Raw genomic sequence first — 26953 nt, 5'->3', positions numbered from 1 at the left:
CTAGAGGTGACTGAAGACTTCTTCTGGAAGTCATTTGGAGTTTGGTAACATTGTATACATGTGTGCAAATTATTGTTTCCATTCTAAATTTCCCAGTAAACATCTTCCTTAAATAAGGCCTAGGACCACTGAAAACAAGCAACATTTGAGAACTGTAATGCTGCAGTGAAACACAGGATGTTGTCCTTGTCATGTTGTCTTTCCTCTTGAGCTGGAAATGCAGTCTCAACCTTCCCTGTGGAAAAACAGAAGGCCCCAGTAATTTGACAGAACTGGCGCACAAAGGATCATTGTAGTATAGTGGCAAAGGAGGCCCTGTTTTCCCATCTTCCCAGTGCAACTAAGTGCAAGAAGACGTAGAAAGTGCCTTTGATGGAGGCCTCCTTTCTGCAGAATTCGTCTTGCAAGAGCTGGCTTTTAGCTGTAAAAAGAGGTCTTGAAGTACCTATAAAACTAAAAACTTTTATTTCAGCCTGTGTTTCCATGAATCAGAAAAAGTGGGCTGTAGTCTGATTCATGCTGCAAGATTCTCTTCCTTTCTTCTTCTATTCTATTAAGACTGAAACAGATTAATACATATATCCCAACTGTGCAGATTTAGCAGGAAGATTCTTAATTAGTCCTCTGCTATCCCATTTTTTTCTAGTTTTTAAAAATATGTCCTGGTTTGGCCCTCCTCTTCTCATTCCTCATTTGTCCACAGCTCCCTCTTAACACAGTGGTTCTCAACCTGTGGGTTGAAGATGTTTTAGCCTTGAACTCCCAGAAATACTAACAGCTGGTAAACTGACTGGGATTTCTGGGAGTTGTAGGCCAAAGCACCACAAGTTGAGGACTACTTTTCTCTCTAACTTTATCTATTTTTCTTTAGTAACCTTTGCCAACTGGACCATGTTCTGATACTGCATGATCACATGTCTCCGTGTTCATTTGTGAAATATCGGAAAGTAGACTAGCATGGAAAATTGCTTTGGCTTTGACCAAGTCCTCAACAGAATCTAGTCTTTTAGTATATAATAATTGTATCTCTCTATGCAGAAGTTAATATTAATGCATATATTCTAAATGCGGAGCAATTCAAGGTTACCTAACCCAATGCACATGTCCTCAGTAGACTGCTTGTGCTGTTTATTTCCTTGAAGCTCTCTTTATGTGCCGCTTCCAAGGCAGCTGCACTCAGTTCCCTCATGACATCTGCGGTTGTGACCCCTGCAGTGAGAATCCATTAATTCTTTCCATCTGCTTGGAACAGCCCTGATGGCAACCCTGCTGTGTTTCCAGGGCTGTGTTTTCCCCTGGTGGTGTTCACCTGAGATCGATCCCAACTAGGTAGGAAAATTGAAATCACCTTCTGAAAAGAGCTGCACCAAAAACATGAGTTGTGCCCAATGTTGTGTGCGCACATGTATAATGAATCCACTCCTTTTCCCCTCATGCATCTATTCCACTAAAATTGTTGCACATGCCAAGGTGGCCCTATAGAGCCAATATGCATGTATGGGAACAACTCCCAGAGTCATCTAGTCTGGATTCCTAGGAGATTCTTAGAGATATATTCCAAGAAAGTGATTTTCTCAAGCTGTGCTGAAATCTTTGTTGTTTTTGTTGTTGTTGTTGTTGAATTAGCTTTCTAATCTTCAAGTATCTTGCCTTCTCCCTCTCTTGTCACATTTGTCAACTGAGTGTTGCTTTTCCAAGTCTCAGTGTAGCTTATATACATAAAAATAGCCAGTAAAATAACAACTATCCTGTTTCCCCCCTCAAAACACAAGACAGTTAAAGAAAATGAGAGAGATTTTAAAAAGCCAAACTGCAAAAATAGCTAGAAAAACAGTCCAATCACCATCCCAACATTTTCTCTAACACTGAGACTAGAGGTGGCTGAATAAATTAAAAATGGGACAGTGGTGCAAAAGGTCATAGGTTCAAAAGGTCATAGGTTCAAATCCAGGGAGTGGCGTGAGTTCCCACAGTTAGCCCCAACTTTTGCCAACCCAGCAGTTCGAAAACATGGAAATGGGAGTAGATCAATAGGTACTGCTCTGGCGGAAAGGTAATGGCACTCCATGCCGTCATGCTGGCCACATTACCTTGGAGGTGTCTACGGAAAACGCTGGCTCTTCGGCTTAGAAATGGAGATGAGCACCACCCTTCAGAGTCAGACATGACTGGACTTAATGTCAGGGGAAAACCTTTACCTTTACCTAAACAAACAAACAAATAAACAAACAAGCTGCAAAACCCAGAGATTGGTAGAATTCTCTGAGCATTATATTCTAATGTAATTACATAGCTATGAAGTGAATCCTAACCTGATCCACCCAATCTCCAATCCCCAATCACTGTGGGTCTGTCTCCCTGTTATGGGGCAAGTAGACAAATAATGTTTCAACCCACTCAGGTAAACAATCTCCAATAATAAGAGGAAAGTCCTTGCCACAATCTTCCCACCCTGCAGTGTACATTGCTTACACGAGGATGGGCTAGCTAGTGGGGTTTGGGAGCCTCTCAAGGTACCTATGTCCTTAAAGAGGGGGATATGTAGTGACCATTAATACAAAGTAGTTGTAAGTGCATAACTCTTGGTTCTGCATTAATAACTACCCAATAGGATACTGGCCATAATGCAGTTGTAGCCTGCAATGGGAACGTCATTCTGAAGCTCTGGAAAAGCAAACAAACAGACCTGAATTCTCGCTACAATACTTCTTCTACTCCTGAGTAGAAACACTAACTAAATTAGGGTCTGCCCATGATGGGGAGAGTGAGAAGGTGGAGGTTGTAACCTTAGGCCTGGTCACAAACAGAGAATGTTTGGTTTTCATTCGCAGCCCTCCCTGAATCAGGGTAGGAATACAGTATTGCATCTGGGGCTGGCCAAAGGCCAGAGTTCAGGGCGTCCTCATGACCACCTCAGATTAAAACAATATAAAAACATTGCTCATGATGTGAAAAAACAACAACTCACCACAAATACTTTCTATTACATAGATTTTCAATCAAGAACTTGCCTGAATAAAAAGGGCTTAGCCAGCCAGCAAAAGTAAAAAGGGAGTGAGATCAACAGAATCTTCTGTGAAGGGAATGCAACACTTTGGGAGCATCTGCTGACAAGGCTTTTCCCCAAATTCTCACCAAACATGCCTGTAATGGTGGGGGCACCAAGAGAAAGAGTTCACTGGAAGATCTTAAAACTTAGGCAGGCTCATATATGGAGGTATAGTCTTTCAGATCGTGTAGACCCAAGCTATTTAAGCCTTTAAAATTATATTATAAAATGCTCTCTGAATTCTTTCCAGAAATAGAATGCTAGCCAGTGTTTTAATGGGGAGATGAGGGGGAGGTGGTTACATGTTTTCTCTAACTAGTTCCAGTCAACAACCTGGCTGCAGTCTTTTGGACCTGCTGAACTTTCAAATCAGTTTCCAAACACAGCCCCATACAGTCCGGTATAGCAATCCAGTAGGAATGCAATCAAGGTCTGTGTCACCGTGGCCAGATCTGACATCTCAAGGCTGGTGCACTAGTTTAAACCTTGAAAACACATCACTGAAATAGCTGCATCAAAGCTCAAATCAGTCTGTTTTGACACTGCACACTAAGCTGCTTTGCTAGCAGGTAAATATACAATCATTACTGTTCTTTTTCTGTGATTTTTTCTACTCTGTCTCATGTTATCTCTCTCTTTTCTTAACTCTTTCTTTCTTCTATTGCTACCCCCTTCCTTTTTTCTCACAGATAGAATTTTTGGGTTCTAGGAACCAGAATGGTAGGATTCCAGGAGGAAGGTATCAGTTTCCGGAAGGACAATTGATGAGCCATTTAGCTTGGAAATAAAATAAAAATAAATAAAACTATGGAAACAAAATAAAACTGGGGGGAAGGGAAGCCTATGTAAAACTTACCTAAATCTTTGTACTGTTAATAAGTTGCTGACAGGGTGCTAAATTTCACTTTTTCAACTGCTGACTTTTTTGGCTACTGAATACCAAAGGCATAACACCGAAGAAATGCTCCTTTATTACTGGGTACATTCAGACAGCATAATAAGCCATATGTTAATGATTTCTAGTTTATGAATGAGCCAACATTCTTTAAACACTTGCTAGTTGTTCTCACTATAGTGAGCTGGCAAAACATAGACCTTCCATCCATAACGTCTTTGGCATGAAATCCAAGCATGGGCAGATCTGGAGCTCTGGCTTGTCTCTCCCTGTCTTTCTTAACAATTTTCTCTGACATCTGCACCAAGAAGAAATAAATAAAAACTTTATTTGTAAAATATAGCTTAAGTGGGCATAATAAGAAGACTATCAGAAGTTTTCTTACACTTTGTCATGACCTGTGGTTTTCATATCAGTGGAGTTGTGAATCAATTCCAGGTTTTTGTCCAAACATTAATGGAACGATCGTGTGACACCTGTTTGGCGGATAGGGCTCAGCACCTGGGATAACTCCTTTAGTCTGAAGGAAATGTGTTATGGATTCACTACTCCACACTAGGGATTGAACCTGGACCTTCTTGCATGGAAATACAGTCTTCTCATTAATAGCCCACTTTGTTCTAGTTGAAGGAATGTTACTTTTCCACCTTTGTTGGCTGCTAGAAAGTTCTTACCGCTGCTTTGTGGATTCTAGGAAGAATCGTGCTTAAATAATATTAATAATGTATGTATCATTTCTATGTCAGAATTTGCCATCCTCCCACTCCAGGCTGGGTAGCATTGGCCATGCAAATACTTGCATCTATTTAGTCTAATAAATGCCAAAGAGAGCAGATCAGCACATTCCCAGCCAGCTGGCTCTCCAGCATGAGAAGCAGCTTTTCATGGCACCCAATTAACATAAAGTGATTGGTGGAATCGCTGCATAGGCCAAAGAAAGATGTTCCTGAAACATGATCATATGGTGTGTAAAATTCAGTAGTGCCTTTGTCACCATTAATTTTTCTCCCACCTCAAGTTACTTTTTTACACCAGAGTTACTGGAAGCTCTCAGCCAGAACAATCACAACCAACAACCATGTTGACTGAGGGATGGTGTTGCAGTAATCTAAAAAAGTAATTTTTCCAACCCCTGCTCCCCATTATAAAACATATCCAACCAATGGTTTGAGAGGTTTTTCAACACGGTTACAAATACTTTCCACCACAGGAGGGCACTCTATGCTTAACTTTTATTGAAACATTCAGACTGGCTATTAGAAATCCTAAATCTCCCATTTGTTTTGAGTTCAGTGTTAAAGTCACTGTTTGCCTCAATAAAGGTTTGAGTACTTACACTTCAAAGAGACATGTATTGGCTTTAGTATCTAGTCTGAAGGAGAACTGAGGAATAATACTGTCCCATCTACGTGTCAATTTGATTTAGTTAGTTACTATTATATCAATTTGGAGAGTTTCAGAATTGAGAGCTCTGTTGGTGTACAAGGAGTTGTGTGTTTTTCACAGTTTTTCATTTTAATACATCCTTTATTACTAACATGATTTCAACCATTCATCTATGTCAGAAGATAGTATTATCTTTTTATCCAAATTCTAAGGAGGAAAAAGAAAAGAAGTGGCACATGTTAGATGTGTAGGATACTAAAAGTTTATTTGGGTAGAATAGCTGAGTTCTGGAAGTCAGATTTCTTTTTGTTTCCGTACAGGAATCTACAAGTGGATGAATGTTGTCTTCTACCTTGGCTGGATGGTGGCTGTTCCTGTTTATGCTGTGTTTACTGTGGCAGCTCCATTGTAGCCATTTTCAAGGCAGCTACTTGGACATCTCTGTCATTCTTTACATGACATTATAGGACTGATAAATCCATCTCTGCATATATGGCTCATTGTTAATATGTCTTGCACTAGACTTTATGCCTACCCAAGAGTTGGAGGGGCTGTTTGGCCTTATTTCCCACACTGCAGGAAAGTGGAACATTAGTGCTTACTGTGTAGGTCTTTTTCTGCAGTTTTGGAGAGGCAGTTCTTCCACTCTTGATGGTAGTCGATTGCTTGGTTTTTGGATGTTGTGTGATTTCTGATGCATTCTGATGAAACTGTTGGGGTGGGGGGCATTTGCAATTATAGCAATAGTACCAAGATTGTGATTATGGAACATGGCTGAATGTCGGGCAGTTACAGATCTATAACTCTAGGTTACAAATATGTAATTGCAATGTAGTATTCAAGTTCTCATTATTAACAGCCCTATTGGGACTCTGCAAACACAAGGCAGTCATGGCTTCCTTGAATGAATTATAAATCTATCCATACTATTGTCCACCTCTTTTATGATTTCTTCCCAGCTTAACAAGCATTTTGGTAATACCAGGATCTATACCAGGGTATGCCATTAACAAGATTTGGGCCAGATGCTTCTTCAGTTTTCAGTTTGTGATAACCTTTGTCAATGTGCTTCCCTTTACTATTTCTTCATGTGCTGGTTATAAGGGGCTGATGGAGGGGAAGAGTTGCTTGGGAGCCTTTGAGAAGCTTTGTGGACATATTTACATTCATTTCCAAAAGATGGCAAATGGCAACGCCTTTCTTACCTTCCATAACTACCTAGTAAGTAAACCCTTTCTATTCAGATATGATTAGTTGGATAGTAAAATTGATAGCTATAGTATTACTGGATTGATAGATTGGATGTGATTGTTTTTCCTTGTTGAAATTCTACCAGTTTACTACACTGAAAGAGTCCAGAAGCCTAAGAAAAATAGTCCTACACAACAGTTTATACACAAAGGCTTTTATTACACGAAATAGTTCAACACACTCCATGGTAGCAAATCATTGTAAGTGCATTTAAGTTGTGTTTGTGGACATAACAGTCTGAATAGTTTTGCAAGGTGGTCTTTTGACAAAGTTCAAGCAAGTGCAACTAAGCCATTAAGAGTAGAATACAGATAACCAATGTTATTAAGACTAGATAAGCAACAGCATATTTGTCACATCCAAGCATCACAAAGTAGCGCCCACATATCACTAAAATGGATTTTTACAAATGGACTAATCTACTCCTAATGATCCACCCTTGATTCACCTTACTCCAGTAACTCATTAAGGATTTCTTTGCTTTTTCCTCACCACAAAGAGAAAGCAAAATGTTGATATTTGCATCTATCGGGAAGAGGGAAGGAGGGGAACACTAGCAAAAATGTAAACACAGTTTGGTCTTTTTTCTTCTTCAAAGCAATTACACTGCATGCCACAAGAAAGTGCATTTTACCTGCTGCCATCCATTAAGACCAGTTTAAAAACTCAAATTCTGCTTCTGAAACCAATCTTGTGATTCCCATTGGATGAGAACTAACAGTTTCTGGGTGTAAAATAGTTATAAAACACTTCATCACATAAAGGCTTTGTGATTAATTCATAAAGCAATACAAAACACATTTTATATCCATAGAGATTGCCAATAAAAACACTAGACATTTAACCATATGGAATATTTATATTTATATATTTATAACTTTAATATACATCATATATACACACAAACTGTCAATATACCAAAAGCTAGTGAAGCACTTCGAACAGTCAATTCTTACCCCTCAGGGTTTTGAAACCTGAACTAGTTTTATTTTTGCATTTACAGTCTGACAGGAATCCACAGAAGTAGAAATCAGAATATTTGTATTTGGCTAAAAATTATATAAAAAGACAGCAATGTTTTGTTTCAAATAACCATCTAAATATATATTAAAAGTATCCAGTATTTCCATTAGTGCCAAAATTGGAAGCTCTTTCAAATATTTATAAAGTGAAATTTACCATATTAAACAGACAATAAAAGAAACGCTCCTTAAAGACAAGGTTGACTTGCTCTCTTCGGAGAGAATCCCACTGATTGCAAGGAAAGCAAAACCCCAGAGATCGCAACACAGTCTTTACAGGCTTTGAAACATGTCAGTATGTATATTTTTTGCAGCATTCACCTAGGGTACTTGGCTTTTGCCCCTGTGTCAAGCTCGAGGTAGGCTGCAGTTATTCCCTAGGCAAATTTGTGTTTAGTTCTAGTGAATGAACTTCCAGTCCCTGTTTCAAGGTAGGCCTGAATCTAGTCTGAGCCTCACCTAGAAATCACTACCATAGCACACATGAATGAAGTACTGTAATTGGATAATGAAGGAGCCCTCTTACGTTGCATTGATGTGGTGATGGCCAGGATGCAGTGGGTACAGTTCTCCTCAAAGAACTGTTTTGTAAATGGAATTGGAAGTCCCCGCAGTCATCCCCCATTCCATCTGTCTCCAAAATTTACCCCTAACTGTTGGGGAAACCAAGGAGATGATTTTCAGAGAGTAGGAGGATTGCACTGGGAAGGAGAAAGAAGTTCCAACATGCAGGGTATCTGTTAGTGCAATATTGGATGCAAGCCAGCCCTTCAATTAAACAGTTGAATGCAGGTTCTTCTAAAACAGAACAGAACCCCAAGTACAGCAAGTTGTAGAAGGGAGAGTCACAATAGACCAGAAAAGGCATTTCTTCCCATATTACACAGAGACTATTTTTTTGTTTTGTTTTTCAAAATGTTTTGTTTTCATACACACAATATTGGATAAACATGCAAACACCAGAGTTTGTGGCAGGACTATTACACATTTCAGTAAAGTATTTATACTACTTGGAATAATGGTATCAAAAAATCTGATTTGTTCTGCTTTCCATATTCTTAGAATTGTACCTGATAGCATATTAACAGCTTACACACCTCTGGACTGATTACTTTTGGTGGTGCTTGCAGGAACGCCGTTTACAGCATTTGAAAAACATTTGATCAATCTATGCAGTGGTTCTCAACTTTTGGTCCTGCAGTTGTTTTGAACTCCAACAGAAATCCCAGCCAATTTACCAGCTGTTAGGAATTGTGGGAGCTGAAGTCCAAAACACCTGGAGGACCAAAGGTTGGGAACCACTAATCTACAGCTTAACCAAGTCATCTACACATATAAAACATGATGTGTTATTCTCCCATAGTTGGGACAGCCTTTCAGTTGCCCTGGCCTTCAGCAGCCTATAGTTCAGAGTACTACAATTTAACCAAAAGTAAGTGTTCTTAAATCCAATTCTTAAACATGAATGTTTTAAAGTACACACTTGAGAGAGTAATTGGAAGTGCTTCTTTGTTGGTGGAGTGAGACCTGCTTCTGAAATAATTATTTGCCAGAAGCCTTCAAGATATGGCTGAAAAAGCACTCCTGGTTTTGGTTTTCTACCAGTGGGCTTCCATTAACCATGTAAAGATAAATTAGGTATACAATGCTACATTGCACAGGTGTAATGGAAGGCTCTACTCACACAGTTGTGCGTAGCCCTTTCTGCCTACTTCCAGAAGGCAGCTATAAAGGAAGAGATCGATGCCAGATACTGCCTGGGTGTCTCCTGTTCTCCTCTACTAAGGGGACCATGTTCCTGCTCTTTGAAGCCAACTTTTGGTAGCTATGTTGCTCAAGAAGTTATTGAATACCTTCTTCTGCAACATCCGCCAAAGGATATTTGCAAAACCCAGGTTATGTGAGCATAGGATCCTGGCCAAAGTGTGTTGGGAGCTCAGCATGGAACTACCTGGTCCAAACCCATGGTGTTTTCTCTGATGCCTAAAAGCAGTCCAGTGCTATGCCATTCCAGAACCAACAATATGCATTCCATCTCTCCCACTATAGTCAATGGGAAGAGAGATGTAAGAGCTACCCTTCCACCTCCTGGCCTGGGAGTTGTGAAGCGGCAGAGCAATGGAAGTGATGGCATAGCTAGTGGATTTCCCCATCACATAAATCCTCCATATCAAAATCAGTGAGACTTAAAGCACGCAATTTAGATCAGATTGTGCCTATTTTATTTATAATAGCATTCGGTTGAATAATATTTTTCAACTTTAATATTTTTTTAATATCTAGGTGAATTCTAACCATACTAGGAATGTAAATTTGGACAGTTCAGGGTGGATAATATTTAACAATTGTACAGATCTAGGAATATTTTGAGTCAATGTAAATGCATTTTTAAAATAAAAATGCATAGTTTTAAAAGTTTCAGATTCTTACATTGGTTCACTAAAATCCAAAGACTGTTCAGGGAGGAGACATATATATTGGGAGAAGTTGATTTTGAAATAACTGCATTAGCAGTAACTGGAAAATATTGGCTAGAGTTTCCATCTAGGTCTAGCTCCTTGAAACAACCCAAGCACTTTTGATATCAGAACTATCTTCAAGATCAAATACAATAGAAAATCCACAAACCAATTATAGAGGATTCATACTGAGCATCTGTGAACCTTTCTTTTTAGTGTTGGTATACTGGGGTTTTATCGAATTCTACAAATAATCCCTATAAAGGCAAACTCAATGCATCAGCTTGGTGTCTAAGGCTGAGGTCTTAGCGCACAGTATAGACTTGTGCTTTTGCATCTATCAGGTTTGCCTGATAACATACATTTTGTGTACACTTTGGAACTTAACCTTTTCCCCAAAACAAATAAAGCTTATTGTACCTCAACATTTGCTACTCGTTTCTAACAAAAATCCAGTATGACAGGGAGGGTAAGAATAGGATATTTCACACAACTCTTCTGCAAAGACACAAACCTGACAGAAACATAGTATTAAAACATATATCAGGGTTACACTGTCAAAACTACGACCATGTATTCATAGTTTCTATAAACTGTAAAGTGAGTTGAGCAGGATGCAGAAAGAAGACGTACAAGAAATAGAATTAGCCCTGACATTCAGAAGTTAAAATTCTCATTTACGCTGTACATATAAAACCACTTTTATTAAATATATTTTCCTCCACAAATTTTTTTAAATACATTTTGGAGATGTGGAAAATCTACAGTTTTGTTTAGTTTAGCTAACAGAGAAATTTGCTTGAGAGCTATAAAAGTGTGCCAGACCAAGTTTGTTATGTAGAATACAACCTGGGTATCTTAACCTTTAGACAGCAATGTCGTTTTTCTCTCCTAGGCTAAAGTATTTACAAGATATTTTATTTCAGTAAAATGCAGGTGCTGAGCTGGTCTTGCTGGAAGTTCATTATATGTGTTTGTATTCTACCATGTCTGAGATCAAGTTGAACTCAATTCAGTGAGCTCAAGTTCAGCAATTTCCAGCAACTGTGAATCATCTTAGTAAATGGTCACGGTGTGAATGAGACACATTGACATATGCATGTTCATGCCTCCACCATTTAATAATATGGGCTATGATTGTCCACATTTTTTAAATATCTGTAGTGGCTCCAGAACTGAACCCGCAAGAACACAGTGGACTCACTGTACAGATTGTCTTGGCTGAATATTCAGAGTAGTTTACTGACATTACACTAGATTTCTCAGTGTTGAATATAATGAAGGGCTCTTTTTTAAAAACTAGTTAAGGATCTCTTTGTCAGGGACAAAGAACATATGCATGATCTTTGTTTTTGGCTTCATAAACGATTGCAATGATTAGAATACATTGTTATAGAACTATTGTAATAAAAATATTACATTATTCTTACATCATTAAGGAATGAACTCTGACTTTGGTGATGTGGATTTTGTATAGCTATCATGCTGTTGGAGCCCCTGGTGGCATAGCAGATTAAACCGCTGAGCTGTTGAACTTGCTGACCAAAAGGTTGACAGTTCAGGTTCAGGGAACAGGGTGAGCTCCCTCTGTTAGCCCCAGCTTCTGCCAACCTAGCAGTTTGAAAATATGCAAATGTGAGTAGATCAATCAGTATAGCCCTGATAGGAAGATAACGGTGCTCTATGCAGTCATGCCACCACATGACCGTGGAGGCATCTACGGACAACGCTGGCTCTTCCGCTTAAAAATAGAGATGAGCACACACCCCAGTCAGACACAACTAGATTTAATGTCAAGGGGAAACCTTGACCTTTATCATGCTATTGGCTTTCTACACCATTGTTTTCATAGCTGACAATTTTAAGTTCATGCAAGATCTGTGACACTATAGTTGCTGAAAGCTAAGATCATCATAACCTGTTCATGGTCTGACTCCTATTAATTTTCAACTAGAGTAGACCCATCAAGTTAGTCAGTCTTATCTTAATCCTGAATTAGTGTTCAACAGGATTTAGTGGATATATGGTAGTGCAATGGGTTAAACCCTTGTGCTGCCTGGACTGAAGACCAACAGGTTGGAGGTTTGAATCCAGGGAGAGCACAGATGAGCTCCTTCTGTCAGCTCCGGCTCCCCATGCAGGGACATGAGAGAAGCCTCCCACAAGGATGCTAAAACATCTGGGTGTCCCCTGGGCAACGTCCTTGCAGACGGCCAATTCTCTCACACCAGAAGCGATTTGCCGTTTCTCAAGTTGCTCCTGATACAGAAAAAAGTGGATATATACTGAAGTTGGGCTAGCATTCAGGCCTAAGTGTCCTGTTTCTAATTGACACTATTTAGAGGGAAATCTTGTTATGATGAAAATACTGAAAACTTTTACATCTCAAAGCTCAGATTCTCAACTTCATGTAATTAGAGACTTCACAGCTAATGTCTATGGTTGGTCTTGCTGATATTAATTCAAAGACAAATTACTCTTCTTAGCAAGTGACAGAATAGCATACAACTCTAAACCATGGTTATATGGAAACCAATCAAACCCATTTCAATTAAACAATCTCAGATAGGCATCAGGATTGGAGAGACAACGCTAGCCTCAGACAGATGTATATTAAAAAGTTTTGACAAAAGTGACTATCCATTATGAACTGCAGTAGTAAAATGGCTTCTAATTTTGGACATAGGGAAATCCTTATAATTATATATTGAGGTTTTTTTCTCTCATAACTGCCACAAATATGAAAGCGAAATAATTTCACGTAGAATTGTCTTTATACAGTTGATAATAGAAGAGAAAGGTCAGTTCATTTGACTGTACCTGTGCTGTTGAACTACACCGGTTTTCCTGGGATTAACCAATCTGAATAAAGATGACCCAATACATTTCTTTTAGGTTCTTGCTCAATGTCACACCACAGCATAGAACAGAAATAAGCAAAAGAGGTAAGTTGAATATAATGACATAATGAAAGATGTGTAGGAGGACACTTTCTGTTAATATCTGTGTTATATTTGTGTGGGACCCTAATCAAGCAAATGGCACAGTACTACTCTGGATTTTTGTGTGAGTGGAGTTTTAATCTCCAAAGCCAATATAGCCATATTGGCCTCTAATATCTGTCTCCATCAGAAACAGACCTTTAAAAATTGTGTTGGAAATATAACTTAATACGTCACAAAGTCTCTGGACGTATAAACGAAAAGTGCTTAAGCGCCACAAGAAATCTGCATAACAGCAGAACACAAGACATTTTGATAGGTTACATATCAATAGAACATTCTTATTGGGAGCTTGAGCAATTTAGTTTGGTAATGAAGCCATCCTAGCATTTTGGTGTTCTCTTTGCCATTGGATCCCTTCTTAGGCTGATTCAGGGCTTCATACAGGCTCAAACCATTCACAAGCGGTCAAGACTATTGCTTTCCTTGTTGTCTGTACATCAACCTTCCTCCAAATGAACACCAAAAGAATAATCTTAGAAAAATAGCAAATCATAAGATCCTTAAATCTTTTATTCTTTGGCATTTGGGGTATTTGGACGATAGGTTTCTTTCCCTTTGAAAAACACAAGAAAACAACAGTACATTCGATAGGCTGCCTGAAAAACATTCAGTCTAGTTATTAAATAGTAGACTGTGGCATGATCTCCGATACATGTTTTGAAACAAATAGAAACAGTATTAGGAAACTGTCACATATTGGATTGTTGAATGCCTGAATAAGACAAGGACCAGTTTATGACACAGGAAAATCATATTCCGGGATTAAATGACTAAATACGATTCAGATTTAACTGTCTTTTTGCTCTGGTGACACAGGATCATGTGCTGAACTGATTTTCAAATTGATAACATCATAGCCATAAAAATTATTATTTTTTAATTATGAAGGATTTTAAATTTGTATTTTAAACTTAGAAAGAGAAAATATATTTGCAAAGAAGCCTCAAGTCATTTGGGAGAAAACAATTTGTTTGCTTTCGTAGGCCAAAATACAGTTGTTAGTTCCAAGCCGACCCAATGGATAAACAAAACTTGCAGAAGCACTGACTTGCTAAGTTTATAATGATACAGCTGGGACTAACTACTGCATTTAGCTTTAGTGGGAATAACAACTGCAGCTTTAGTTGGAATTAACAATTGGGTTTAGCTCAAAGTAACTGGCAAACTTGTTTAAAAAGTTCCAGTTCTCTCACCCTTGACATTCCACAGATAGATAAATCCCATTTTCCTAGTTTCCAACAGAACTCACAACCTCTGAGGATACCTGCCATAGATGCAGGTGAAACATCAGGAGAGAAAGCTTCTGGAACATGGCCATACAGCCTGAAAAACTTACAGCAACTCAATTCCAGTTGTGGCTTTGTAGACCTAGAAATATCCTGCAAAAATATTCACAGTGGTTTATATGCTCTTTCTACAACAAGTTAGCCCTTTGTTGAGTAAAAAGCAATATTGCACTATTCAATAAGGCTGTTGTCATTTTCCTCTCAACTACAACTACTGCATATCTTAAAAACACTAAAACCACTATGAATCACAGGTAAAATATCTAATTATCTAAATTTAGTTTCAAAATATTTTATTTAAGAAGTCAATTTTGATGGCTATTTCTTGAATAAACTTTTAATTAGGTTCTCCTTTTAGACTGAATAGTGGGAGAAACAAAATTCTGCATCTACAATATAGTTTCATATTTGAATAAAAATATTCAGGTTATCATTCAGTGCAAATATTATGTACACAGAAATAGAAACACAACCTCTTGCATTCTGATATTCTCATTATGTAGCAATTCAGTGTTCACTGGGTATCATAATTCCCAAATGTGACTAAGTACAACTAGACATAAAGCTGAACCAAGTTCTAGACTATCAATAAGAGCAGTAAGACTAAAAATATCCTCCCTCTGACAATCTGCTTATTAGCTGGTCTGTCATTAAATTATGTCCCTTTTGCTGGTGATTCTGTGCTGCATACCCTCCAACTGTTTTGATTTGGCACAGACAGTCCGAGATGAGCCTCTCTTTTTCAGTTGCTTTTAAAGTGTCCAGGTTTCTCTCTATACCTCCCACCTTTCCCCTTGTTTTCAGCTTTCTTCAATTGCTGCAAAATTATTCAGTGTAAAAATAGCTTGTAGTAGAGGAGAGCAGGAGGTGCCTTTCCAGTATATCTCGTCCAACTTGAGTATTTATTACTAACTTTCAGCAGTATGACCATATTACAATGCTTACTGGCCATATGTGTCCCAGTTTTCATTTGTAAAATGTTGGAGGTTATGGTGTTGGAAAAGACTCCATTAAGATCACCTATCATTATGTCAGTAGCATGTTTCAGGACTTTTAAAAAACTGTTTTAAAATCTACCGTTTCTGAAATTTGGAGTGGGGAACTACAGGCATCTCTACTATTTTAGAAATCAGATTCTTTTCCAGTCTTTGGCGCATCGATTTCCCCACAGAATCTTAATAAAACAGAAAGCTATACAATGGTAAACAATGCTATGACTATTACAATCATTTAAAAAGCCCATCTTAATCTCCAGCAGCATTTCAGATTAGGGATTTGGAACACTGGAAATAAACAAACGTAGTATTCTATTATTTTCAGATAGAGGACTGGGATTTTTCAGTTGGCTCCAGATTTTAAAACCTATACTTTTGTTAAAGCGTATCCACCTTTTAGATTCCATTATTTTATTTGACGCATTGATAATATGAAGGAAACTCTGGAAATGCATATTTAACAAAATGCTCACTTTGAAGCTAGATGTTCATCTGAAGATAGATCATGGAGAATCAACTATTAGGTTAGCAAACAGCAATTTCATCTGCCCTGCTCTCCTTCCCCCTTGTATTTTGTGTTTTACCAAATCTGTTATCCATAGTAAGAAAGAAAGAAAAAACAAAGTATGGGTTTAGGGAGATCCGGGTATATATAAAGCCAGGAAAGAAATAGATTTCCACAATGGAAAGAAACAACTGGATCGAGCAGCTTTTATTCTGTAATAATTAATTTGGCAGGATCTCATGACCCATGCCTTTGGAATACAAATTACCTGCAAATAGTATATATTTTGTAAGGGATTTATTTGGAGTAATTCTGTTGCAGATACTCATGGGCATGGCTGTACAGAGAAAGGTCAAACCAAGTCATGTTAATCCATCTTTCCTATCATTTCTACAAAAAAAAAAAAGATGTAATTTGCTAGTAAATTAGGTGACATTGACATTCAAATCTCGGAATGTACTAGATCAGTAGTTTTCAACCTGTGGGTTCCCAGGTGTTTTGGCCTACAACTCCCAGAAGTCCCAGCCAGTTTACCAGCTGTATTTCTGGGGGTTGAAGACCAAAACATCTGGGGACCCACAGATTGAGAACTACAGTACTAGATTAACATGAATGCATTGTCCAGCTTAAATAATGGCAAGGGTGCAATTTTTCCTAACTGTACACAATTTTACAATTGCACTAAATATCTCCGGCCATAAACTGAAGATTATATCTGGATCCAATCCTTCATCTCTCTGCATTCAAATTTCTATTTTTAAATAAAGCTATATTTCTGCTTTTTAATCTCCCCCACTCCATCATCAGGAAAAGGGGGAACACAGTTGTATCTGGCTGCCATTGATATGGAGACAACTATAGCTCTCTCTAATCTCTTCTGGGCAGCTGGGGGAGGGGTGCTGTGGAGTATATTTACACAGTGTGCAGGAAGATGGGCCATTTCCACAGCCTGTTTGAGACTACTCAGAATTTGTCTATGTAGCTTCCATAATTAACATGTGAAAACAACAAAATAAACAGGCAAAGTTATTCAACTGATATTCAAGCAACAGCTAATGTTATTATCATAATAAATGCAGATCTCAACACAACAAAAAGTTGGGAGACAAAAAGAAATCATTTTAATGTCATGGACGGTTTGTGAAGTTTCCAATGGCATCTGGCAGTCACTGTTGAAAGCAGAACAATGGGCACAATAGACTTTAGTTAGGTCCCTAAAGAAGTAATCTTCTCAAAATAAGAACCAGTATTGCTGTTTTGGTTTTCAAAATATTATTATATCTAATGGAACTTGGAATTAAGTTTTGGAAGCAAGTTGTTAAGCATACAACCTTTTTGATTATTAGAGTCACTTAGGGTTGCCGAGTTTCTTATTTTTATGGATCATCTCCTGCAGGGAAACAAGGATGCAAAACTTCTCCAGTTTTGGTAGACTCCGTTTTGGACAAGAGAAAAGGGATATGTGTGAATGTCAAGGTCATCTAGAAGAGTAGCATCTTACTATAATTTACAAGGATTTATTTATTTGTTGCCGCAACCTGCAGATACTTTCCTGCGGAAGGGAGGTGTCTTATGTATTTTTTGGTTATTTTCCATAATGCCAGGGTTCACCCTCTAGTTCATTCTGAATCTAACTTCCCAGCTAGAAAAAAGTAGGCTAGATTATCCTTATCCTGTCTCCCTAAGAAATGAGAAGCATTAATCACTTCATCTCACCCAGATCTGGAAATTGCTTTTTGAGCAAAGATTTCGATCTTAATTTCCAAACAGAAAAATATGTCTTTCTTGTATTGAATAACAAACTGTTAGCAATTCTGATGGTATAAAACCTCTCCTGGGTCTAAAATGGCCCAGTAGTGACATTGGGAATGTGGTAGTAATTGAGGTGTTCTGGGGCTTTGCACTGGGCCATACTTTTCCCACGTCACATTACAAATAAACCTATGAATATGGCATGAGTTATTTAAAGATGTTTCTGCAGATAGAACCAAAACACCCATTTTGTGTTGGTAATAGTTTTAAGATTACTAACATAAAGCGTTCATGACTGGGGAATATTAATTTCTCTGGAAATCCTGGTCCAATTGGGTTCTCTTGGGTTTTCCATTATAAAGTCATTTGGGGAGTTCTCAGCCTGTTTTACATTGTCTCCCCCAGTCCATATTCTATGAGCTTGAAATACCACCCTAAGAATTAATTACTGGCTCCTAGAAATCCTAACAGCTGATAAACTGGGTGGGATTTCTGGGAGTTGTAGGCCAAAACACCTGGGAACCCACAGGTTGAGAACCACTGCTGTAGAAGATTCATAATAAAATATGGTATTTTGTTTGCATCCTTTTTGGTGTTGGCTCCATCCAACACTGAGAATGTTGGCTGCAATAGAATTTAGATCTCTGGCAGAAAGTGATTCCCATCCTTGAGAGAGGTGATTTGGAGATATTTCAAAATACACCTATGTCTAAACAGCTGAGAGCCACATTTAATGGAATATTCTGACCAGTTGGGAAGTGCACCTCAATTTTTGGCAATTAATGTAGAGGCAACATTCTTTGTCCTCACTCTAAATCTGCTTTGTGTGTCCACATTCAAATCATAACTAGCTAAATGTCCACAGAACAAGAGATAGTGGGTAATGGTGCAAGTGAAGAGCTAAAATGTAAAAAAAACAAAAACAAAAAAACAAACAAAAAACAACAACCATGGGGCTGGTGCACAGCTAAAATTTGAAAAATGTGAGACTGTTAGAGAATATCCAGTGAAGATTATTTCAGAATAGATACGGTAAAACTTAGCACTAAAATAAATACATCTATGAATTCTTCACTGCAGCCACCAGTGATTTAGTTGAGTATTTATTTTAACTGTCAAACTGGCTTACTTACAGTTCCAGCTAATGACCTACTTTCTGTGGTTTTTCTGCATTTCAAAACCCTACTAAAATTCTACAACAGTTATTTATTTTTAGTAATAAAAAAGACAATTAGGTTGTAAGCAGTTTTAGAACGAGCAGTTACTATGTACAATAAAGCAATCTCCAGCCGTCCCATTGCTGTGTTCTTTTCATATCACAGATCCCACAGAACCGCTTTCGGTCTATGGGTAAGCAATTAAATCCTGCTTTAGGACAGCTGAGTCTTTAACTAACAACAGTCAAAAGAAGTTCAACAAGAGCTGTAAAGGTGTCTTAGTGTCGCAACATGAACACTCACGCAGTAGAAAATACACTGGAAAAACTTGGCAGAGAAACAAAGTAGATGCTGCCCATTATTTTTTACGAACAACATCACACAAAGACAAGACGAGCAATATTTGGCAGGCAGGCACTGTTCTGGGATTATGTTTCATTTTTTAAAAAAAGTTACTAGCCCTCATGAGTGCAAGATTTAATTGAAAAATGTATGATACAATACATGATCAAATATTAAACACTGACTTTCAACTCTGAAGTCCAGTGATCAAAATTTGTCAAGGACAGTTTTCAACTTTGAGTTCTGTATTCAAAACACCAACATCAAAACAAAAGTTTCAGGAGGAACGTTATCTACAAACAATTATAAGTCTTCAAAATAAATTTGCAGTCCTACTAAATACACACAACCAAATATACAAGCCAGTTGCAAATTTCTGGTTCACTATGTGTTTTCTAGAAATGCTCTCTTAATATATTGAAATTTTCTCATCTGTGCTAATATTTCCAGATTCTATGTTGTCCTAACAGTTCACTTGGATAATAGAAGTAATTCTGCTTATGACCCCAGCTTATCAGAAGGGAAACAACCTAGAATAATGGGACTGAACGTCACAGTAAACTGATCATAGACAGACAAGGTTTGTATAGCTACTGCAATTTATAGTGGATTCAACTAGCTAGTATGTCCTAGCATCCTATGTCATTTTCAAAAGCTGTTGTAACTGAATGCGTTTGATCACATCCTGGGAAAATAAGGTTAAAATACCACGGAAATAGAATAGGAATAGTGAATTTAACAGTGTTTGAGATAGCACAAAAATAATCTTGAACACGACAGGACTATTGAGAAATAATTTCCTGTAGGTGGACGATATTACTATTGTACTTTGCAAAAAGACTCAGCACTTCCTAGGTACTTTCTTCCTTCCAATAAACATTATTTTTGAAGCATTTCAAAGCAATCTTTACAGGCTTTCTGAAGTTTGCCAGGCCTGAATACAAGAAAAAAGTTTGTTATTTTGAATGTATTAAATTTGCTTTATAGTAACACAACTGGTCCATGTAGTCATTCTGAAATCATCAAAGTTATTTTAACCTTTCCCCCGTAAGTATTGTGAGCATTAAGATAGGATTAATGTTCATATTTCTTTTTCAGTAACTGAATATAGAAGTTGTGGTATGTGTGACCCCTACTCTGTCAATTCCTAATAGATTATTGTCAATATCCAGAAAGAAATGGCAACAGAGAAACAAAACTGCAACCCAATACATTAGAGCTGGAACACAAGGTGTGAGTGCTCCTTGAGTTACACATTTCTTGAATCAGGAATTCACTTTTTGGTCATGTAAAACTTCCAGTTCAGTACAATATAAATCTTTGTCTTTTTATGAATCCTACTCTTTCTTATTTGCAGAAGTTAGGCTAAATAGTGACCAAGTCATAAGAAGCATGTATTAAGCACATGCCTTTTGTGATTTTGCTGCCCAGTCTCCAGGGAGACAAATTATTTAAACTCTTGGTTTTGTTTTCTTCGTACATTTGAAAGAGAAAACAGGATATGTATTTGTTAGGTGTGACTAGATCAAAGAGAACTGTACCAAAGCAATGCATGGGGTTTCAAACTCACCTATTCTGAAAAACAATCCTATGCAGAAATGCTATGAAAGAAGCATTTTATTGTTAAAGCTAATTTAGTAGCTTGGAACTACTATTCACATATGGATCAGCCCCCACTACAGATTCTGCATTCCAATCAAAATTTGTGCTTTCCCCCATCTCTTCTTGCCCATTGTCTAGTAAGAAAGATTGTTCATCACTTGTCCTTTTAGGTCAAAAAATAAATCTGGACTATGACTTCTCTCTGTACACTTAGACTAAGCATCTGCATATACTCCCCTTCTTGCTCTTGTTTTCCCAACTTGGGATACCACTTTTATCCCACTGGAGTTGATAGCACAGGATCCACCAGGACTTCCTTGAGCACAAGCTGCACTGATAATAATATACTGTAATACACCTGTGCTAATCCTATCATTTTAACATGGCCTATGCAAATATTCTTTCCAGTACACCTGTATTGAAAATTTCCATGTAAATTTAAATACTTAAATCACTCTGAAATAATCTGCGCCTTCTCCTCCCCCAACCCCATCCAATACTAAATTACACTAAATCACGGAAACCTATCAAAGTGCAAGCCAGTCTGAAGGCCATTATTTTCCTTAGCAATCAATGGGCTTTTATCATAGATAGATACATCCACCTTGCTGCACTTGTATCTTACTTGTTGGGAAGCTGGAGCAGGCAGCTTCTTTCTCTGTGTAGTCATCCCTACCATCACACCTCCCAGAAACAATGCTTTGTTTTTAAAGTGAACTGTTCATCCGATAACAACACACAAAGCTGAGAAGGAAGCTGCTGAGTTGGATCACATCCCTGAATAAAGGCTTACAGAGTCCATGCAGTTGTCCTTGTTCATTCTTTAGCACTGTGAGATATACAAATAGCTTCTAAGACGATATCTTTAAATTCCAGTAATGTTCCTAAGCTTACGTAAGTCCAACTTCATTTAAACTCAGGATTGTTTCCCACATATTGTGTTATTTTCAGGATAGGTTTGCTGGTGATTTTGCCTCATGTTCCTTTTTTGGGGTAGAAGCAAAAGTGGGATTTTGGCTTGAGATTTAAGCCTGAGACCACTCTTTAAATCCCCTTCCAATGCTGCTTGTTCTTCCAGCAGAGCAATCTCCTCATATCCCCATCCTATGTCTCAGACCCTGCATCAAGACTGCTCACAATCTGAATTATTTACCATTTTTATGAGAACTGCTCTTGAGAAAATTGTAGCTTATGTATTTGTAAAGTATCGCGTAGAAACCCACTTTTCAAGATACGCGTTAAAAAAAATAATTTCAGAAAAAGGATTTTTGCTTATTCTGATTCCAAAGTTCACAACACAGACGACGACGCAGTGTGAAAAAACATGTGGTCCTGGCAGGCAAGTTGTCCTATAGTATTAAAAAGGGGGTTCCCCCCTTCTTTTAAAGAAAAGTACATATAGCTGCTCCTGATTCGGACTTTGAAAAGCTTGTCATGTTGCTAGTTTTTCCTATATTGCTGCATGTAGCTTTCTGAGAAGTCCTTCTCCTTGTTTACAGCCCATTTGCTTTAAAGTGCAAGCCTTCTGTAGGAACAAGCACTCAAGGATAAAGGAAACATCACACAGCGCAGCTGCAGCAAGAAAATAATGCCATACGCCATTTCATATTGTATATGTGCTTCAGTCAATGAACCTCTGGCATGCCTTCTTCCAGCGGCAAGCTGTACACCACATATCTCTGTTCTCCATCCCATACACCTTGCGACATTTCTTTCCCTCTCCTCTAGGTTTTCTGTGGAGTCAGAATGGAATGAAAGACTCAGTTAATAAGGTTTACAGGTTTTTATCCAAAATATTGGCTAGGCCAGGCATGGGCAAACTAAGGTCCAGGAGCCGGATGCAGCTCCCCTGGATGCTCAGGCCCTTCTAGTTTTCCCTGTCCTCTTGGCAGAAGGACATGGCGGCCCGCCACATCATTATGCCAAAAAGATGGGGGAGGAAGGCACATAGCAGCTGAAAGCTCTCTGGAGTGCTCTCAGCCACCGCCTGTCTCAACCTCCTCCAATGCGAATGGACCCATCATTATGCTAGGAGGTTGGCTCGAAGAAGGCATGTGGTGGCTGAGAGCCTGTCTCGCCCTCCTCCCAGCATAATGCCAAGAGGACAGCCCAAGGATTGGGGAAGGAGAATGGAAAGGGGGCCAGGAGGAGGATTGGGGCAGTCACCGCATGCCCTGCCTTCCGGCATAAGGACAGGGTGAGCAGGCCCATCATTATGCTAGGAGGACAACCTGAGGATGGCCCAAGCCCTGTCCCTGCCCTCTCCTGGCCCCTCCCCTTCACAGGCCTGCACGCAGCTTCCCTCCCTCCTGGCCTGGCCTGCACAACTGGGCCTGCAATGCGGTCCCAAGACAAAAAAGTTGGCTCATGCCTGGGCTAGGCTCTTGGATCAACTGGTAAAACATTATCTTCTCACTACTTCCCACTCTGCCCATATGCATCTACCTTCTTGCTACCGTCTGCTTATTTTTATGGTCATTTCATGCCTGGGGGACAACAGGGTGTGCAATTAGGTAGTGTCCAGATGTGCTTAGGCAGCTGGAGGCACAAAGAAAACAGGTCATCCTCTTGGACCTTCTAAGGATGTTCTTGAGATCTAGAAGGATTTAATTACTACTGAACATTCAGTTGCAGAAACACACTAAAATAGTGCCTCCTGATGTTCTCCCAGTCAATAAGTGGCCATTGGAGGGCACACCAGTAACAGGAAGGTAGGTTGCGTTGGTCAGTGGTTCTGGATACCTTATTTTGTAACAAATGTAAAAGAACACTAACTGGATTCTGGCCACTGACATCAAAGTGTCACTGGAAATATTCTTGGAAATCTAAGACTGATTGTGAATCTGACTGCAGGTGAAAGGAGAGAAGACAAACCTGCCTCATCTTGAGTCATACAAAGATACTAGAAAACCATTGAAGCCTAATTGATTTTATCTGATTTGCACAAATGTCATAGTGGGTATGATTTTAATTGGTTTTAAATTTATGGCTTTGAAGCAATACATGATATATTAATAGTCTAACAAAATTATTGTTATTGTGCTAAATTGACTTTATCATATGTCACTTCAAGATCTTGGTAACTGCGTAGAATACAAATATCTCAATCAATCAATTAATAGGTCAATCTTGTTCAAGGTATTTCTTTATATAAACCAATGTAGTGGAGAGGAAGTACATTGATTACAAATTCCCCATCTTCATTATCTGAGCACACAGCAACCAGAAAGAAAACGTCTCCTACCTGAGGCCAACAGATGCTCTTGGGGGTGATGACAGAACTGTCTGAATCTGTTGCTTTTGCTCTCCGCTTCCTGCAGGACGTGTGTGAGTTGGCGAAACCTAGCAACCGAGACAAAAATACATATCTGACTACAGATTTTCAGTTGGGAGAGACAATACAGATCATAAAGACAAATCGCTTACCCAGTAACCTGTTTCTCAGCAGTAGGCTTGCCAACTCAATTCCACTGGAGCTCTGAGAGAGAGCTCTGAGCAGAGCTCCAGTTGAATTTATAAGAATTTGCCAATATTCACAAATTTCTTTATATCTGAACTTGATCTTTAAAAAATTTCAGTGTGGGAGAAACTTAAATGGCACCATTTTTGTTCATCCAGGTACAGGGAATTTAAGTACTCTACTCTTAAAAGGTCTGGGAAGAATCTGGAAACCCTTTTTTCTCAAGAGATTATTTTAATCTTTAATGCCTTTATGATAGGCAGGTACACCATGGTGCTCTTGTTGAAAACAGCCTGTGGACATGGAGAATGTAGTTTCAGGGTTTTAAAAAAATTACAGTTGATCCTCTGTATTTATGGATTCAATCATTTCCTCTGCTACCCAAAGAAATTCCAAAAAGTAAACATTGAGTTGGCATTTTATATAACAGACACAGCTTTAATGTACCATTGTATATAAGAGGCTTGAAAATCTATGGATCTGTGTATCCACAGAGGTCCTGGAACCAAACCTCAGGAGATCCCAAGAATCGACTGTACTAAGATTTTTGAATTTCTTTGGAACTGTAATGGAAGGAAACATGAGGTTTAAAAAATCTGAATGTAGGAACAAATAAAACTGGCAGATTTTGCCATGTCTACCTGACAGTCAATGCAAATCTTTAGTATGTGCCATACCACAAACATCTCTGGGGCCTTTTGGGAATACCTTGATGTTGTTATCTGTTTTCCATGCACAACTGTTTCACAGAACTTTCTCTCAAGTGGGTTGCTGTGGATTTTCCAGGCTGTATGGCCATGTTCCAGAAGCATTCACTCTTTTTACCCACATCTGTGGCAGGCATCCTCAGAGGTTATGAGGTCAGTTGGAAACTAAGCAAGTGAGGTTTATGTATCTATGGAATGTCCAGGATAGGAGACGGGAATTCCAAACAAGACTCAATCAGGGCCAGCTAACACCTCCCAACAAAGGACCCCAAGGCAGCAACCAGACAGGCTATGAAGCTGTAAGGCCATTGAATGCTAATCAAGGTGGCCAATTGCAATATTAACACTTGCCTCAAGCAGATAAGAGTTCTTTCTCCCACTTCCCTCATTTCCAACAGACTTCGCAACCTCCGAGGATGAGTGCCATAGATGTGGGCAAAACATCAGTAGAGATGCTTCTGGAACATAGCCATAGAGTCCAGAAAACTTACAACAACCCAGTGTTTCCAGCCATGAAAGCCTTCGACAACACTTTCTCTCAAGCATGAACAGGAATCTAACTTCCTGTAATTTAAAATCTTTGCTTCCTATTGTGCCTTGTTTTGAATGTAATGGAAAAAATACACATTTTACTCCCCTTGGTGTGAAGTTGTATTGCTGGCATTTGGTCTGATTCCTTGGGACATACCAATTTTCTGGGTGAAATGGACAAGCTATTCAACACAAAGTAAACTCAAGAATTAGAACACACACCTCTATCTGTTCATTTTTTAAAATACTGAATAGAAATATATAACTTGCCAGATTATTTTTTCTCTCTCTCTCTATAAATATAAAATGTAGTTAAGCAAGTTCATTTATTACAGGCCAAATATTACATATGTTGGTGGAAACAATGTGAATACCTACATGTTTAATCCAGCTCCCTTTGGTGTTGGGTTTACAGAGTAACTAATAAGATCCTGGGATTTTCCCCCCTACTTGTGCCAATTTTCTGAAGTGCCACAGAGAATAAACCACCTTTTATAATTATTCTAGATCAACCATATTGTCATGAAATCAAATTTTAGGAGTATTTTATGCACAGCGTGTTCTGCTAAGAGTGTCTTGTTCAGATTGCTGCCAGCATGACGCCTTTCACCGCTAGCTATTCCTTGATGGAATTTAATAAATATTCATTGGCAGAATGCAATGTAATTGATTCAGCTACTTTCATTTTTATCAGCTCAGCAGGAGACCACAGACTCTACAGAAAACCTCCAAGACATGCCAAAGGTTGACAGTAAGAGGCTTTTGTGATTCACATGGTGAAGAGAGAAGAAGCAGGCAGCACCTTATCAGTGTCTAATTCACATTGTCATAAAGCAGAGGTTTTGTATAACTAGCACATATTTGTGACAAATGGAAAATTCCGGACATGTAGCCTTAGGTAAAATACTTTGATATAAAGGAGATGTATTCTCTGATGGCGATTATTTAAATGCTAGAACAATTATTTTAATGAAAATTGGAATATTGCTGGTTTACTTAAGATAGTGATTGGTATTAGGTGGGATGTAAAGCACTGCATGTGGGGCAAAGCGGCAAACAAGAGGGCTTGATCATCTAAAGAGAATAATGATAGGGATTACAATGGATTGCAGCGAGTCAATCAAAACAACACTTGGGGCAAGAGGAAGAAAAGAGGAAACCAGCAAGTTAGTGTCAAAGGACATATAACCCAATGGGCCGGAAGATATCCAAAATAAGTTAGTTCAATCTTAGGAAAGATGGGGAAACTACTTACACAGGGATCTACTGTCATTGGAAAATGTTTTGGTACTGGATGTTATAATAAGCTGCAGATATTAATTGATTCACAGTTGAAATGCTTTGAAAGCCTTTGGGTACACTTTGAATGAAAATTCAAATGAACAAACTCCTACTAACATCTTTTGATAACTGTAATGCAGCTACAAATAAAAGATGGGGGAAGAAGAAGAGAACATCAGGCTATATTAAAGATATCCACCCGCCGGAGGAATGAACATTGTGGGCAGATCAAATTGCCAACACCCTTGATGCTTTGCCCATCTGCTCC

General features: G+C 38.6%; 1 protein-coding gene across 1 annotated transcript in view; it reads right to left on the bottom strand.

Moving 5' to 3' along the window:
- Positions 1-6719: 6719 nt before the first annotated feature.
- The window catches only part of ZNF704 (zinc finger protein 704), an 81106-nt gene continuing 60872 nt past the window's right edge, over positions 6720-26953 (bottom strand). The window contains exons 8-9 of the mRNA XM_060775530.2: positions 23951-24048; positions 6720-22439 (exon numbers count right to left, since the gene is read on the bottom strand). Coding sequence (XP_060631513.2) covers positions 22328-22439; positions 23951-24048 — 210 coding nt within the window. The 3' untranslated portion in view covers positions 6720-22327. The remainder of the gene's footprint in view (positions 22440-23950; positions 24049-26953) is intronic.

This window comes from Anolis sagrei, chromosome 4 (assembly GCF_037176765.1).
Source record: "Anolis sagrei isolate rAnoSag1 chromosome 4, rAnoSag1.mat, whole genome shotgun sequence".
Lineage (NCBI taxonomy): Eukaryota > Metazoa > Chordata > Lepidosauria > Squamata > Dactyloidae > Anolis > Anolis sagrei.
Note: the sequence above shows the minus strand (reverse complement) of the source record. Positions and strands in the feature narration are given on the sequence as shown.